Source organism: Rhea pennata, chromosome 16, assembly GCF_028389875.1.
Source record: "Rhea pennata isolate bPtePen1 chromosome 16, bPtePen1.pri, whole genome shotgun sequence".
NCBI classification, from domain to species: Eukaryota; Metazoa; Chordata; class Aves; order Rheiformes; family Rheidae; genus Rhea; species Rhea pennata.
In genome coordinates, this window is record NC_084678.1 from 15978530 (window position 1) to 15995751 (window position 17222).

The 17222-nt window shown below is 41.6% G+C and overlaps 1 protein-coding gene across 1 annotated transcript in view; it reads left to right on the forward strand.

Annotated features, from left to right (window-relative positions):
- Positions 1–17222, forward strand: part of COL20A1 (collagen type XX alpha 1 chain) — a 62091-nt gene that overhangs the window by 27580 nt on the left and 17289 nt on the right. The window contains exons 19-26 of the mRNA XM_062588931.1: positions 1864–2006; positions 2703–2832; positions 3165–3221; positions 6318–6356; positions 9784–9922; positions 11871–12013; positions 12401–12510; positions 15744–15902. Of these exons, the coding sequence (XP_062444915.1) occupies positions 1864–2006; positions 2703–2832; positions 3165–3221; positions 6318–6356; positions 9784–9922; positions 11871–12013; positions 12401–12510; positions 15744–15902 (920 nt within the window). The remainder of the gene's footprint in view (positions 1–1863; positions 2007–2702; positions 2833–3164; positions 3222–6317; positions 6357–9783; positions 9923–11870; positions 12014–12400; positions 12511–15743; positions 15903–17222) is intronic.

Consider the following 17222-nt stretch of genomic DNA (forward strand, 5'->3'; position numbering starts at 1 on the left):
CACTTCGTCAGACAGATCCACAACTGCAGGGTCATGAAAGAGAAGTCCTTCAGCTTAGGCAAGCTGAGGTAAAGATTAGTAAATATGGACTTAGGAAGATTGTATTTATTTTTTATTTATTTGATAGCCGGGGCATTTTGAAATGTTATGCCCAAGCACTCCCCATCCCTTTCAATCTGCCTGTATGCTTTCCCTTAGTGGGAAGTTCCTGCCATCAAAGCAGAGCTGTCTGAACAGGGCACATGAGCGTGTCTCACTTCTTCAATGCAAAGTCATCAGTTTTGAATATCAACTGTTGCTGAAGCTGGGCTGAGCTGACCCAACTGACTTTGCACTGAAGTGGATTATGAAGTGCTTCTGTATCCCATTCCTCTAGCTAAGATATGTAGGCAGCAGTCTCTAGCTCCGGGATGATAAACATCTTCAGCTTCTCTGTCTAGCTTCCTAGATATCTTTTCCACAGGCTATACGTTGCAAATGAAAGGGGTTGAAATGTGGGAAGAGGCTTCAACCCATGGCAATGAGGGCAAAATTATGATCTATATAATAATTGCAGATGAGTATTCTGACGGATTGGTCTCTGGGGCTTTACTTTTATTTGAAGATGTGTCTGTATTACTAGTTAGACCCAAGAGTGAGCAGCCTGAGATTCCTGCTGTGGAGGAATAGAGAGCAGAGGTTCAAGAGCTAATGGAAGGCACAGATGGTGTCCTCTGTGTCAGAGATGCTTCTTTCCTCCTGGGCAGCTTAGAAAAGTGACCTTTCCCCTGGCTGTCAAATCCATGCCATCAAATTCTACCAGGCCTGAGGGCCTTCCAGAATAAACCTGACTTGGAAGATTTCCCCTGACTTTCCGCTTTGTTCACTTAAGAGTCTCTGGTTAGCTCAGCTGAATGAAATAGCCAGTACACATAGCAAAGGTGCAAAGGCAGAGGTAGAGCACAGCACTAAATAATACTGCTGTTGAAGTGACTTTTCCTTCTACGATTGCTTTCTGCTCCACTTTATCTTGTGGTGAGGCACTGCAACAGCATCCAGCTTGATTCAGCTGCCAACAAACTTGGTTCAGCATCAGTAAAACTAAGCTCATTTTGTCTAGGAAAAGGAAGGAGGATTAATGAGGATGCAAATAATCTTCATTCAACATGTATTTTAAGGTACTCTCAACTATGCTCTCTGACAAATACTGTTCTTGCTGAGAGCAGCTCAGCTGATTACCTGTTTGCGATGCATCTATGCAGAACAGTTCGGTGCCAGAAAGAGAAAGAATAGCTCAGGCGCTGTATGCAGTCCACTCCCAAGGCTGCTGAGTATTAGAGTGACAAGAGCTAGACAAAACTGTTGTGTGCTGGCTGCTCTGGCTTATTTTAGAATTGTTTTAAAACAGAAGGACAAGGCCAAACACGGCATTAACTGGAAAATATTAGAAATGATAATGGATGAACTTGTAAGTCCTTAACTACCAATTGAGCTGTTTTTCCAGGGTATCTCAAGATCTTTGATGAAATAAAATTTCAGTTTGGGCTTTATGAAGGCTATCCTTAGCCGTTTATAAGTGATATATTTAAAAGATCACTTTTCCACATACTTCCAGCACTACTTTCTCCCCTTCAAAGTTTTATTTCCAGGTCCTAGGGCTTGAAGTGTATGTTTGAATTGTACTATATTGTGTTTGGGCAATCCTTTTCCATCTGAGATCTGTTTTAGTTCCCTCCTGATCTCTGAGGTGACTGTTTCTGCTCTGTGCTCTGGTTAATAGCACAGCAGAGCGGTGAAACTTTCAGTCCAAAAGCAAATGTTGCTGGTCCAGTTTAGACATCACTATCTGTTTTTTATGTGGTTCACCTTTAATCTCTGCTGCAGATTCCCGGAGCCCACCCACCAACCTCTTCATTGACTCTGAGACTCCCACCACCTTCCAGGTCCACTGGAAACCCCCAGATGGCCGCATACAGCACTACAAAATCATCTACAGCCCTGTTTCTGATAACAGTGCTCAGCAAACAGTAGGTCTTTAGCAGCTTTGTAGGTGGAAGGCTGTGAACTAGGGGGCATGGGAACAATTTCCCACCTAAGGGAACTGCTTATGCCAGTGGGGTTCACATTATAGAAGACTGGTTTGCAGGAGTACAAAAAACAACCACTTCCCCTGACTCGCCAGCATATTGCTTTGTGGCAGTCTTTTGACTAATAGAAAGGGACACCAGTTCTGTACGGGAGCCAAGGTCCACCAGGCTTCTTTGCTAATCAGGTATTTGTGTCCATCAAAGCTGCTACTGATGCAGCTTTCTCTTCTTCATGAACCATGGTGGGGAATACTCAGAGAGTGGTAGAGGATAAATCTACTGCCCCTCTGACTTGAGGAGGTTAAGGATTAACTTAAAACTCAGAATTTTCTACTCAGACCCAGCCTAGCTGCTATGTCATAAAGAATTTTCGACCTGTGTTAAAATGTCTATGTGAAGAGTATTTGTTTATACAGAGAGTTTATATAGAGAACAGCTCTTCCCCTGGACACAGCTGATGTCAATGCACAGCAAAGCTTCCTTGGTTTGTTTTTACTGTTGTCTGAACTAGGTGGGATAACCATCCTGAGCTCTGCTGGCTCAAGACTTGCAGCTTCATATAACTCTAAGGTGTGAATGAGAAGCTGTAGAGGGAAGTCTGCATCAACGCTGGGCTCTTTTTCCATCCTGTTGTAGGTAATGGCTTCTGGCAAAAGCAGCAGTGTGACCCTGCAGTCCCTGATGCCTGACCGAGCCTACAAGGTGACTATTTCTGCTGTCCACAACACAGGAGAGAGCGAAAGCGTGTCCACAACAGGCCGAACAAGTAAGTGAATCAGTCATCGCTTGTGCATTGTTTGTAACCTGTCATCCATCAGTCCCAAGGCAGTCTGTGGGATGGTGGCAATGCTTGCACTGGCCTGTGACTAAGGTCAGAGTTTTCCTAATCAAGGTAGACTGCTAGCCTTAAAAAAAAAACAAAACAAAACAAACAAAAAAAAAAAAAACAAACAAACACTCCTGCCCTAATTTTTGCACTCCTCCTATGCATTATTTGTTGCTCCACGATAATGGAGAAGGGCTAGCAAGTATACAGGTCTTGAGCTAGCTATCATGGTCCTGAATAACAGAGCTCATGTGTGTTGTTTTCTCTTTCAGCTCCTGTATTGTCTAAACTCCCTTCAATACGAGGATTTGTTCCATCTAAAGCAGAGGGTAAATCAGCTGCTATAAAGTATTGCTTTAGTTTTTCCAATGACAAATCATAGCATCATAGAATTGGGAAGGTTGGAAGGGACCTCTGGAGATCATCTAGTCCAACCCTCAAACAAGTGGCCCATATGGGGATTGAACCAACAACCTTGGCATTATTAGCACCATGCTGTAACCAACTGAGCTAAACCTAACCCTGTAAAGTCCTTGCGAGGCAGGCAGGAATAGCTATACTGTTTCTTGACAGATGCCTACAGGGACTGTGAATGTATCCAAGAAAAGCCTGAAACCGTGCAACTTCTTTAATCAGACTCATTTAGTGAAGAGACTGATAGTATTTTTAAAGGATATCTGCACAACTTGACCAAAATGGAGCAAAGAGAATGATGACATGTTTTTAAATTAAAGTTCTCTGTTAAGTCCCTTATTAAATTTAATGAGCATATGTTCTTGTAGCTGATACAAAGCAAACTATGAAGTGGATTAGTGAGAAATGCTGAATTAACAAGATTATAAAAAGCTGATAAGAAGCAAATACTAGAATACAGATACTGTTGCAGTAATGTCCTTTCCTATCTATTTGAAATGATTCTAAATACAACTTCAGCTTAAAACTTATTGAAGGAAGCCAATAAGGAAGAATGAAGCAGATCGGCTGAGAAAACTGTAGTTTGTAACAAACAAAGAACCTACCAGGCTGAATTTTCAAGTGGCTTGTTGACAAAATCTACAAGTTTAGAACACAGTAGGAAAGTCTTAGGAAATTTTAAGTAGAAATCAAACATCCCGTAAATTTGCTGAGCCACTTGGTAGAATTTAATATAGTTTGTATGGCTATGATAGCTGAAAAAAACAATAGGAGAGATATAAAATCCTGTAGATTTTATAAAGTAATTTATTTGAAGGAGCAGAGATGATAGATGATAATGTTGGGAAAACTGTGGGATGTACAGTGAAAAATTTGAGTGTTGATATGTAGCTAAGTTACTGTGAAATTTTCTGACATTGCAGGAGTGGATGTTTGTTGCACAGTACAGTAACTAGGACTTGGGGGAAAAAACAAAAAACAAAGAGTGCAAGGCAGCTGGCATCCTATGTTTGAAAGTCTAGCAAAAATTTTAAAGGGAGAAGGGCAAACTGACAGTGTCAGTCACCTTTACTCTGATGCACTTTGCCTAAGCTGAGTATTGCCACATCGAAGAGCTGTGAGCAAAGTGCCTCCACCCTGGAAAGGAGGAGAGCGACTGCCAGGGACATCAGCAAGGTCTGGGGAAAGGGCCATAAGGAACTCCCCTGACTCCCAAGTGACAGAGTAGGTTACCTGGTAAAAGGGCAGCGTATAGCCTGTTTAAGTTATTTTAGATGTTTTTTTTTCTATATCACACTCCAATTCTGAATAATCCCTCCCATTAGGAAAACGATTTAGTTTGATTACCCTGCCGTAGTACCATGCTGTGAAGAGAAAGAGCTTGTAGACAGAAGTCAGATTGTCCTGGCTACCGGGCATGGCTTTACAACCAGGGATTGATCAAGCTCAGAGAGATGGTTTCAAGGCGAAAGTTTCAGTAACCGACTACTTTTAAATCCACATCTGTTGGAATTATGGAATATATGTGTAAGCCTTTGAGTTTCAGGTCAGATAATGGAGGTTATGGAGACTTATAAGTCTTTGTGTTTTAATTCATGGTTTCAGTAGTCCCATAGCCATCGAAGTCATAGGTTTGTGTGCCTTTCCTCTTGTGAAGGTCTTGATCAAGAATAATTGCACTGGAACTCCAACAGATTTAGGAATCTAAGGTGCCTTAGGGAGGATGTGATGCCTTCCCCTCCCCCTCTTTATTCATTTATTTATTTTATTTTTTACACCTTTTGCAGAAGTTAGAAGCCCTGCTTTTCCGAAGAGATATGAAATGTCATATGATGTAATATTAATAGAAATAAAAGGGTTACAATAAAGCGTTAATATAATGAGCTGCTAGATTGCATTATGCTGATGACCTAGAAAATCATTTATGAAGTAGCCCATCTTGTCAAGTGTCCTTGATTTTTCAGGGTTATTTCTCATTTTGCATCAAGCATTCCCTTTTTCCCAGCTCCATCTGGCAATCATGCTGAGGGATTTAAACGGCAGCAGATAATTAAAAATTACAGTTGTGCCCTGTTCTCTAGAACACTCCTTTACCTGAACCACTTAAATGGAGAGTGTTCATAACCAAGTCTTCACCACGTGCCTCAGGTTCTAGCCTGTTCTCCCTGGTGTGTTTGAAATTTCTGCTCTGTGGCATGTTAGAGGGTTCAACAAGAGTGTTTCTGAAAGGAGAACTGCAAAAGATTGCCAGAACTCTTCATGTTTCTCTGAAGAGTTCAAAGTCCAAGCTGTAGAGACAGAATGTCTTCAGAAGAACAAGGAAGAGCACAAATTTTGCAGATTGCATGGCTACATGTAATTTGAGTGTATGATGGCACAAAGCCACTGCGTATATGCAGCACTGTGTTGCCCCCCTTTCTGGGAAATTATTCGTTTTGCTATTTGTTCCCTTTTCAGGAAATGTAACACTAAATGTAACGCTATTTAAAAATGAGGCCAAGAGATATATTTTTGCTAAGATGAGTTTCAGGTATAAAAATTAGGACTGCAGATATGTTCGTGTATTTTACAGCGTCGTTAAGGTGCTTGTTTCAGTAGAAGTAGAACTTTTTAAAAGTGGCATTTGGATGTCTACGAGTTAAGAGAAACGTGCTCGAAATGATGCTCTTTTTTTTTGTTTCTTATTGCACGGTGCCAGCTGATTTAGTCAAAAGAAAGCGATCGTGAAGTCTGGTGAAAGGTCATATTTTTATTTGCTGTTGTGATGGGCAAGCCGAGGAAAACTTTTATTTTTGCATAAAGTCTATATATTTATATGCATATATATGTTTAAATATAAAATCAAAGTTCAAGGCCAGAGTCTGAATTAAGCTGTGGAATATTGTAATATTACTAAATTTTCCTGTGCTTTCTATTCCTCTGCACAGAGGACCTCTTTCTTTTGTTCCTGTGATCTCCTAGCAAGACTTTCTCCCTAACATGTTTGTTTTCCATTTGTTTTCTTCTTGCAGCCTGCCCCACCATCAGCTCACCTGAAGGCTCTGTACGAGGTACAGTATCATATCACACCCCTACAGTGCTGGGTTGTGAATGTGAAAGCACTATCAGATCTTGTCTATTCAGAAATGCACAACGTCTGAACAGAGGGGAAGCGGTTTTCTAGTCCTACCAAAGTCTGAGAACTGTAATGGGAAAATATCCTTCATCAGGTAAAACCTGAGACCTCTCAAATACTGACAAAGAAGACCACCTTGCAGGCTGAGGGACAGAAATAGAGACAGATGCTGATTTAAACCTGAAAGGTTAGAGTATATTCATAGAATATGGAAGATATGGGTTAAATTACTGTTCTGATAGAGAACTGATGCTTCCGTATGCCAGGTGGTTGCTCTTTCCATCTCAGTTTGGGCTATTATTGCACAAGTCTGTCTTTCCTGTTGGAACAACTTGATTTCATATGAATGGTTATTAGGTGAAAGAAAGAGATTGACTCTGTTGCTTAAGGCACTTACTTGAGGCATGGGACAGCATTCTCATTTCCTTGCTCCCGTGAATATGTAATGTTAAATGTATACAATGGGATGAGTCCAGATGAGGTAAACAGTGAAAGGAGCACTTGAGGATAAAGCTGCAGTGGGCTGCAGGACACAGAGGTTCAGGCTACCTGAATCTCCCCAGTTGCTGGGTAGTTTGCTAGCTATCACGTCACAGGCACCTCTGGGTGTGATGTCTTTTTGCCTGTCTCAGTTTTTTTTTCTGGTACTGCAAGAAAGCCCACAAACAACTATTCTGTCATCTCTGTAAAAAGTTTAGGGTTCAGGGTTTTGCTACTCTCCAGCTAGGGACTGTTTAGATGAAGGTTCTTGATGGTTTTCTCCAGAGCCTTGTTTTGAATGCGAGTGGTCACCGTTGCATCTTTCAGGCCAGGAAAGAAGTCTTGGCTCAGTACTTACCACCCTTCTCAGCAGATTTGGTACAAACACCTTTTCTCATACGAGTGTCGTTTCTTATTTCTCCCCCACTTGTCTGTTGCCTCCATCAGAGGAGAAAGACAGCAGCCTGCCTTCCATATGTCACGCTTATGGCTGGATTTAAGGCTTCTGCCAAGACGGTTTAATCAGACTATAAGTGAGATTGCTTGAGGATTATAATTCCTTAGGGTCGTCTTCTCAAAACAAAACCCTTTTCAGATTTTATCTTTTAATTATGAACATCGTCCCATAGTGGTATTCCCTTGTCTTTCCGGCCTGCTGTGCTTGCATCCCCTGCCTGTGCTTTGTCCTCCTCTTCCAGTAAAAGTTTGCACTAACTGAATTGATATGCCCCTGCTGTCCCATCAGTTTTTGCTCTCAGCTGTTAGTGTTTAGTGCTGGGATTTTCACTGGCCTTAAAGGTTTGAAATGTCTGTTGAATTTCAAGAAGATTTCAATTTTCTAACTCATATGGGGCCTTAAAAGAAAGTTGCAGTCTATCACCAAGATTACCTTTGCATCCAGCCAAGGAGCTATAGATAACCCGAAGTGCTCTCTGAAGTCCAGCTGTACAAACAGCTAAGGTAACATGTTCCCATTTATCCTCTCTATGCCATATCCCCTCTTTATGCTGTTGGAGCTACTTAGAAAGCAATTTATTCTGCTTATAAGTTGATATTGCCTCCTTGCCAGAGAGCTCAGCAATATGGGTAAGACTGAGAAACTGGCTACAGATCTCAGCTCTGCTGTTTATCTCGTTGGGCAAGTTACTCAGTCTTGTGCTCAGCTCCCCCCAACTTACCTTACCACTACCATGGGGCAGTGCATCCATGCCTGGGAGTTTCTTGGGTACTGTTCAAAGCAGTTGAATTGCAGAGCCAGAAGAAACATTGCCTTCTCCTCCTTTTCCCTTCTCTTTCTCTTCCATATCCTCGTGGCAATGGCAGCAGGAGTAGCCCATTTCCTTATCAGCTCTCTGAATCCGTTATACAGCAGGTTCAAAACATGTTTATAACTGTGACTTAAGCTTTGCTTTTGGTCTTTATACTACTAAATTTAATGTACATTTTAATGTAGTTCTAGTGCCTGGACCAGCACATCAGAGGTAAATAGCTCTCAGCAGGTGTTTTCTTTTAACAGACTCCCTAGTATTGTTGGGGAATGAAAAAAATGCACCTTGTAGCAGCCCCTGTGCAAAATAACATCCTGAGTCAAGGCACTACAGAAGACAGTAACTGAGGAAGGAGTGAGGAAGTCCAGACTGAAAGGACCATATTGTAATGAAATTGTAGTCATTCCTCTTTCTAAAGAACGAGCTAGCTCCCTCGTCCCAGCCTGCTGCAAATTCAGATAAACGAAAAAAAGAATCCCAATTGCAAGATCTTGTTTTACTGAAAAAAAAAAAATGAAATGAGAAAATGACTCAGAGCTTTAATGATGAGCTGGGAAAGTGAGATGAAGCTGCGTGAGCCGGAGAGGCGATGTCAGATATGTCAGGGGAGAATCTCTGTAGACTGTGTAAGGCAGGTCATCTCTGAGTATTTCATGAAAATAGAACTGGAAATGCTCATATTTTGAAGTTCTTTCCTGATTTTTGTGACTCTTGCATATGAGGCATTTCAGAGCAGAGATAATTCTCCCTCCATGCTAGCAATTACTGGATTGATTCCATGTCTTTTGAAGATAATATTTTTGCATCAACTTGAAAAGGAAAAATTGTTTGAGTAAGTTTTCTCATTTGTTTTTCATTCTGGAGATTTAAAAACAAAATTACAAAAGTCTGTCTGTAGCATACCCTTCTGCAAGAAGAGATGTGATTACAGCAAATGTATGCAGAGAGTACAAGGGCATGTTATTTTCCTTGGTTACCACTTGTGGTATGTGCTCCAGCTTTCCAGTGAGTTTGTTCAGCCTGTGCTGATGTCTGTGCTTCTTGTCTTTCCTCCTGTTGCCTTCTCCAGGCTAGCTAAAAGCTAATTCTGCATACTCTGCAGTCACAGTGCCTTCCGCGCAGAGGAATGCATAGGCAGAAATACCTCCTTTCAGGATTGATACAGTAGTTGTTTCCTTTATTTGTATTGTATTTGATTTTAAATTGATTGTATTTATTTTTAATCTGTTTTGTCAACAAAGAACTCCACCAGCGTTGCTGATCTGCTAGTCATGCTGCCTCCCAGCCAGTTCGCAGAATTACTATGTGCTCTGAGAAGCCTTGACTAAAAATGGTTCGACTAGTCCTTTGCATTACCACAGTCCATTCTCAAGATCCCCGGGGAACGGGATCTGTGAACACCCTTCCTGAGTCAAAGTGGCAAACCCTCACCCTCCTTGGGCCCCCTGTTTTCATACGGATCTCAAGTTCAGCCTGACTGCTGGTTGTGCCAGTTTGCCTAGCGCTTTACCTATGTTTGTAAAAAGCAAATCTCTGTCCCAGTGCGGGGAAGTCCTTTACAACATATTTGCACTATTTTATAACCATTTATTTTTCTGCTTTGCTTTGTTCCAGGATTTGATATGATGGAAGCTTTTGGATTAGTAGAGAAGGAATATGCTTCTGTTAAAGGAGTAGCTATGGAGCCATTCGTATTCAGTGGTTCCCGTACCTACACCCTGTTCAAAGATACTCAGCTCACCCAGAGAACCAGGTAATTTAGGAAATTAGCTGCGATCGGCATCATGTTGATCATTTGTCTGATGCATACACATTAACTATGCTCACAGTGAATAAAGATCACTGATTTGTGTGTGAATGATTAATTCCCATTAGCAACTTACAGACAATGAGTCTGCAAACTCCGTAAGTCTGGAGCTGTCCATAAGTCTGTTGCAGTTTGAGAAATCAAACTATAGATAGACTGAAAAGAATGCCAGAGTTTATTTTTCCTTAATATATCAAGAAATTAACCTCTGACTTGCCTCAAAATGAATCAGAATGTGGAATATATAATGCAGAAGTCAATAGGACACAGTAGGGCTCCTCTCTTTCTTCTCTCTCTCTCTCTCTCTCTCTCTCTCTCTCTCTCTCTCTCTCTCTCTCTCCTCTCTCTTTTTCTTCCCCCTCCTTTTGGCATGGCCAAAAATAATCAGACTATGAGGTTGTTTCTTATTACTGCATCACTTTTTCCAGCATTGTTAGTTACCCACCAACAGGCTATGATGGATGTAAGGATTATGTCATGTATTAATATTATCAGTATTAATGTGCTATTCTTTAGGCATTCTGTCCATAAATATACACACTTCAGTGATGAAAGCTTGAGGTTGTATTTTCATCTTCAACCCTTTCTCTCAGCATCTCTGATTTGGAGACAGATCCTTGCTTTTAGAAAATGTTTGGCTCAAAGATTCCCTCAGCAGATTGGTCTTTATTGATGAGGATTAACTGTTGACTTTGAGTTGTGACTTTACTCCATTTGTTGCATAGTAGGCTTCATCTCAGCATTCCACAAGTTGCAGAGGGCCAATTTCTGGCCCAGGCAGCTCCAGTGACCTTTGTCTTTTTTTATAATTATAAATCGAGAACGATTTGACTCATGACATGTAGTGATACTTTGTTTTAAGTCTAATTTCTGTAACTAATTACTTAGTTACAGAAGTAAAGCTTCTTAGAGTAAACAGAATTGGGGAGATTCAGAGAGCTCTTTGGTCTAAGTACTCAGAAAATTATGGCTGATCCTTTTGTTCAGCTATTACTTTTGCCTTTCCAAGGACATTACTACTTCAGAAACAGAGAGATAAATAAGAAGTTGACATTACTTATGAATCAGTCCTGAAAAGATGCTTGATGAGTTGTGTATATGCCCATGCAAATGTGTGCTGTTTCAGATTACAGATGTATTTCAAGCATAACCAATTTGACCTTCCTCATTGCCTTGTATCCTCTAATTATTGCTTTTGCCTGGTGCTTTCTAAAAAGTTTGGCGCACAGTTGGGAAGAAGCTAAGCTGTGCCAGCATTTGCTGTATGTTCATGAGTTCCAGAGCTGAACCCATTTTTTTCGGCTAGGATGTGGGGAAGATCCAGAGGGAGCTTTCTGTGGGTTTTTTGCTCCATGAAGGACACTTCTACAAATTTCTGCCACAGCTTAAATATTTAGCCCATACAACATGATCGTCATTCTTCTTTCTTGAAGAAGAGATTTGGGGGAGAATGGAGAATTGTTTGGAGCCTGGCAGAGATGTTTTATAAGCTGCTACTGAGCTCTGTTTTGAAAAACGTTAAGGCTGCCCACACCATCTCTTCAGCATTCCCTGAAGTGGCTCAGGCAGTACTGGTCTGACACCAACGACCACATCTGCATCTCTGCACGGCACGAGGAGAAGGCTTTTTGAGGGCCTTGCAGTGCATGCTTAGGATTCAGCACAGACTTTAAATACATGAGAAATGCACAAAATATGGGCAGGTTCTCTCCTGATGTATCTTGTTCCGCTGCCGTGGATTGTGCCAGATGGGAATTTGAGCCTGTGTTTCATTCCCACAAGTTAGTCTTTTCTATGCCATCATACCTGAGAAACACTGCCGGCAAACCCTGTCTGTCTGAAGGACATTTGTCACTTTAAGCCACTGACGCTTCCTTGTCTTGTCTTGTTGCAGTGATGTCCACCTCTTTGCAATTCCACCTGAGCACACCATCAGCATCCTACTCCGCCTCCTACCTGAGACCTCCAAGGAGCCATTTGCTGTGTGGCAAGTAACAGATGAGGACTTCCAGCCCCTCCTTGGTGTTATCCTTGACTGTAAGTTTCATGATGAATAGATTAAATTTGGGCATTTGTATACATTTTTGGGAGTAATAGAACTGATTTCTTTTTTAAATTGGACAGTGTGTTATTTTAATATTTTTGTTATACACCAGCAGTCATGGGATGCTTTGCTGCTGCCAACATGGCACTTTAAATGTTTCTCAGTGCAAGTAAAAACTATACTTTTGTTTTTATTCCACCTCTAATATATTCTTTATTTTTACATGTTATTTTTCTTTTTCTGCTGTTTAGAAATACTTGATTGTGAAATATTAAAACTTTCACTGTGTTTAAGCCTATTTATTTATTATTGTTCAGTATGTGGGTGAAATCAAATTCTCTTTTAATTCTAAGTTGTTATTTGTCCTATTTTCCCTGTAGCCAGTAAGAAATCCTTGACCTATTTCAATCATGACTACAAGGCTGATTTACAGGAAGTCTCCTTTGACCAACAGGAAGTGAAGAAGATATTCTATGGGAGCTTTCATAAGGTCCTTATCAAGGGAGGGAGAATTGTAGCTCATGATCTCACTCCAATCTGAGAATGTTATGCTATCAATGTATATTGTTCAAACTGAGGAGTGATTACAAAAATACTTTGCATACAGACTGCTAGGGAACTGGCAAACCTATTTGATATGCTGAAGTTATAGCTATAAAGAATTTGGGTTGATCCTATGTGCACAACATATGATTTTCACACATTGAATGCTTCTTAAAATGCATTGCACACTTATCCATTTTATAAAGACTGGGTATATATAGATAAATTATAGCCACACATTACTACCGTGTATTACATACAATAATGATGGTCATAATGTGAAATATCATAGAAAAAAAATATACATAATATATACAAAATTATAATTCTCCTTGTCAAAGATGAAACTTTGCCATTTCAGTATGTATTTATACAGCATATATTTTCATATATACATTTTTCTAAAGATTTAACTTCCCCGCACAAACAATGTGTTAGTACTCTAAGGGATGCATTTTATGAATTGCACAATCTTCTAGTTCTGTCACCTTGATTATTTTTGTCCCCAACCAACTACTTCATTTTCGGGAATGTGTACTTGTTCCTTTCTGGTGTGTATGGTGGTTTCGGTGGTACACAGTTATGGAGAAAAGCTGAGGCTAGCTGTCGGCTGCACTGTCCTTTCTTTGGGGACTTAGCTCAGGTCACCTAAAGCTGTAACTGTGTCCTGCAAAGTATGCAGGTGGTCCCTTTGTAACCATGTAATTCCTGTCTTCGTAGTTAAGCCTATGTAGAGGCAAAGCCTAAGGGTGAAGATCCAAGATACCCCTGTAACTGATTACCTAGGCACAAAACTCTTGCTTGGACACGCAAAGCCGGCCGGCCTTGGCAGGATGCTTAGCGTTGTCAGTGCTAGGAGCAAGTCTTGCGTGGTCCCAAAGACTGGTTTTACACACCTCAACAGGAGCTGCTAGTACCGCTGCTCACTGAGGAGAGAGGAGAAGTCCAGCCCCCCTGAGCTTCAGGGGGTCCAAGGGATGAGAGCTGGGCACTGTTAGATGTACCCAGAGGAACAACCCCCAGGCAAGGAGGCGGCTGTGGCAGAAGTGCGAGGGAGGTGGCAGTCCAGGAGAGTATGAAAACTGAGGACAGCGATGAGCTCGATCTAGAGGCAGGATGGAATGAAAGGCAATAGCAGAGACTAGGAGCAGGGGCTGTTTTCAGGGTCATTGACTACAAACAGCTTCTTTTTGTAAACGCCTCCTTTTTGTTAGTCTAGGGCCTGTCTGCTGGGGCTGGCTGTGGAAGAGGCAGCGATTTCCTGCAGGGATGGCAGTCTGCTGCCCTATGTTCAGTTCTTCTCTGCTTCCTGGCTTTTTCCCACCCTTCCCAGCCAGTGATACTGTCATCAGTCACTGCAGCGCTTTCTGCTGTGGGGTTTTCAGCAGTGTAATCCCTGCAGAGCTTGTGTTCCTACCCCCCTGCCACAGCTAAAACACTCCCAGGAAAACATAACCCTTGAGGCACTTCTCAGCTCACCTCAGTACCTGCAAAGTTGCCCTTTATGACCCTCTTTCTGAGTATTTAGCTATGATCTTAGCTACGGCTGTTGACCTAAATACAGATAGATCTGCTGTAATTTAAAGAGGCAGAGCTCACTTCCAGCTTTTAATTCTGTTGTAACTTTATTTGTGTTGTATCAAATAGGCGCTTACATCACTGAGAAGCTGTCACTGTTCTTGTTGCTTATATTTCCCTTGAATTTTCCAGTCAATCCCTCTTGATAAAAATAGTGTCTTGTCTTTTTCTGCAGGTGATACATCATTACGTCTAAAAACAGTTAGCACTGCAAGTGCACGGATCAGATTCTCCAGCTTTTATAAATAAACTCTGCAAAGGGAGTGAAATAGAGATGCACTCGAGCTAAATCCCAGCTCCATATAGCTCTAATTTTTGTTGAGGTTCAGATCTGAGCTCAGATTTTGGAAAAAAAAAAAAAACAAAAACAACAACAACAAAAAAAACCTCCAGAGTGTGAATCACATCTCGTGTATAGCCAGACGCAGAGCTTTAGCCCAAGTCCCACCTGAAGCCCAGTTCAAAGTAAAACAGCAGCAGTGTATTTTGGTCTTTGCAACTTCCTAATCAGAACATCTCCTTCCTCCAGGTGTAACCAAGTGCTAAGGGCCTAGATTTTGGTAGTGCTGAAAGCTAGAGTGACATGGATTGGCTTAAATGCCTTTCAGATGGGTTTCAAAGCAGGGACAAATGCTGCATGGATTTAATGTCACATCTGTCAGTCTGCTAGTGCCATACTGCCTGCTGCCTGGAAGGCCTCATTGAGATCTCTGAAATGTACTTGTTTTGTGTTAAATATGCAAGAGAAAAATATCCCTTTCTCCCTGAAGTAACAAACATCATCTCAATGCTGTGGATATTGACTTCAGCCACAAATTAATAACTCTGAGTCCAGAGAACTGCATTAGAAACTGATAAGAGGAAGCTTTGCATTCCCTTATCTAGTGGGGGGGGGAAAAAGGAACTTTTGTATTGAAGTGCCATTTTGATGGGCCTTTCATGGTGTGACTGAAACTGCTAGTGAGTTGATGACAGGAGTGGACTGAGATGGAGAGAAAAGAGGAGGAGGAGAGGTTTCCTGGCAAGCTCCTTTCCTTTCCCTTAAAGAATTCTAAAAATTATTTTTTTTGGGAAGATGTTAATAACCAGGAAAATTTTTAAAATCAACTTTTTTTTTCCCTAGAATTAGGAATTTTAGTGACCATTCAGTGCTGGAAATAAGAAAAAAAACATATCTATCTTTGTGTGAAAACCCGATAATTATTCATAAGATTTTTTTTTTTTTTTTTTTTTTGGCTGTCTATATCCTCAAAACAAAGGTACTCCACCCAAATGAGCAATGAACACTTTTTATTAGTATCTATAGGCAGGTCCATCAGTAAGCTAGTTTTCAAAACTGAATTACTTAATACTGTAACTCTGGGAAGGCTTCCCACAAAGTGAGTTGATGTATAGCAGGGAAACATCAGGGAGGAGCGCACTGTTGCATAGCAGACACACCATATACTCAAAATTATTCTCTAGCCCTTATACTTTTGATCCATTTGCTCATAGTTGGAAAAGCACTAGGTTTGGGATCTGGGCAGAAAGCGTTGGCTTGTTTAGAAGACTCCTCCGTCCCATAGCAGAGCTGTAACCTGACTCTTTCTGCCTGTCACCCAGGTGCACGTGGCAGTGAGCCATTTCAAGATCAAACTCTATCTGGACTGTAAGAAAATAGCAGAGAAACCTATCAACACCATTGGTAGCATCTCCATGGCTGGCTTTATCATGCTGGGAAAAGTGACAAGGACTAGAGGGCCAAGGAGCGGGTCAGCATCGGTAAGTCCCTCGGTGATGTATGTTTTTGGAGAGTGAGGAGCTTAAATATGGGGCTGGCTGGAGTGGGCAGAAGGAGAGAACTGCCATCTCGCATCATTTTCGCTCTGAATGCTTCCTAACGCTGCTGTGATGTGGGACAGTTCCCACTGATCCCGCTGATCTCTTAGATTTAATGAGCTTTCCTAGTGCAATGTCTCTCTTCCTCACCTCCTACCTCTGCTTGAGGTTTGTGATTAGAGGCGGCAGAGTATGAAAGTGTCATGCAGCTGCCTTCAGCTGTGCTCGGAGCAGGAGGCATCACACTATGACGCTGCGTAGTCTGGGGACCAGGGGAAATACGGATCCTCCTGCCCTAACAGGCTGAAGATGACAGATGAGTTAGGGAATTGCTTCTAAATGTGAAGGCTGTGTAGCTCAACCCCTTCCAAGTGACAACAGGAAACACTGGTGACTGAGAGTAACAGGTCTGGTTGTGCCTCGTTTGGTCTCAATCTCTAGTGTGCTCGTGCTTGCGTATCTGCATGCAAATGGTGGAAAAAATTTTCAGTTTAGAGGCTCTTTGTCAGCTGCTGCTTAAGAAAACAAACCAATCAGTGCCAGACTGTGGGCATACCTTTGCTGCACAGCGCTGCAGACATCCTGCTTCCTTACAAGAGGAAAGGGTAAGTAAAAGTGAGGCCAAGGTGTTGTGCCCTATGACAGCACGGTGCATGGTCCTACAGGCAAAAAGACCTATATCTGCCATCACACAGGAATCTGTTGCCATGTTTACCCTATGCAATAGATATGTTAAATATATCCAGAAAAAGGGGGATTTCGTCACCTATGATGTGCTGAATGGGACTAGAAAATCACTCATGACTTGCGTGATGCTCCTCCTCATTGATTCTGCTTTTAGAGCTAAGAGTCTAGGAGAAAGCATACCAGTTGACTGCAACTTCCCTCTCCTCAAAGTGGCATGTTAAAGTTAGCTTGTCCCGTAAGCCTGCCCAACCACTTTGGCTTACAAAGAAAGAAGCAGAGGACTGGGATATACCAGGGAAAAGTGGTTATTGGAATTGCCTATTAGGTATAGGAGCAGTTGTGTAAGAAACAAGGGGACACTAGGATTCAAGCAATACTTCTTTGCTAAATAAACACTGCAAGAGTTTAGACTGATTGGAAGCCAACAGACAGCTGCCAAGGAGGAAAATTTGTGCTTGCTTTGTCCTTGTGAAATTTTTCCTGCTAACAGCTTAGCTAGACAGATCTTGTAACTGAGGAAACGGTAATGAACAGCTTCATGCCTTCTCTGCTTCCTTTGCCTTTCAAGCCTAGCAA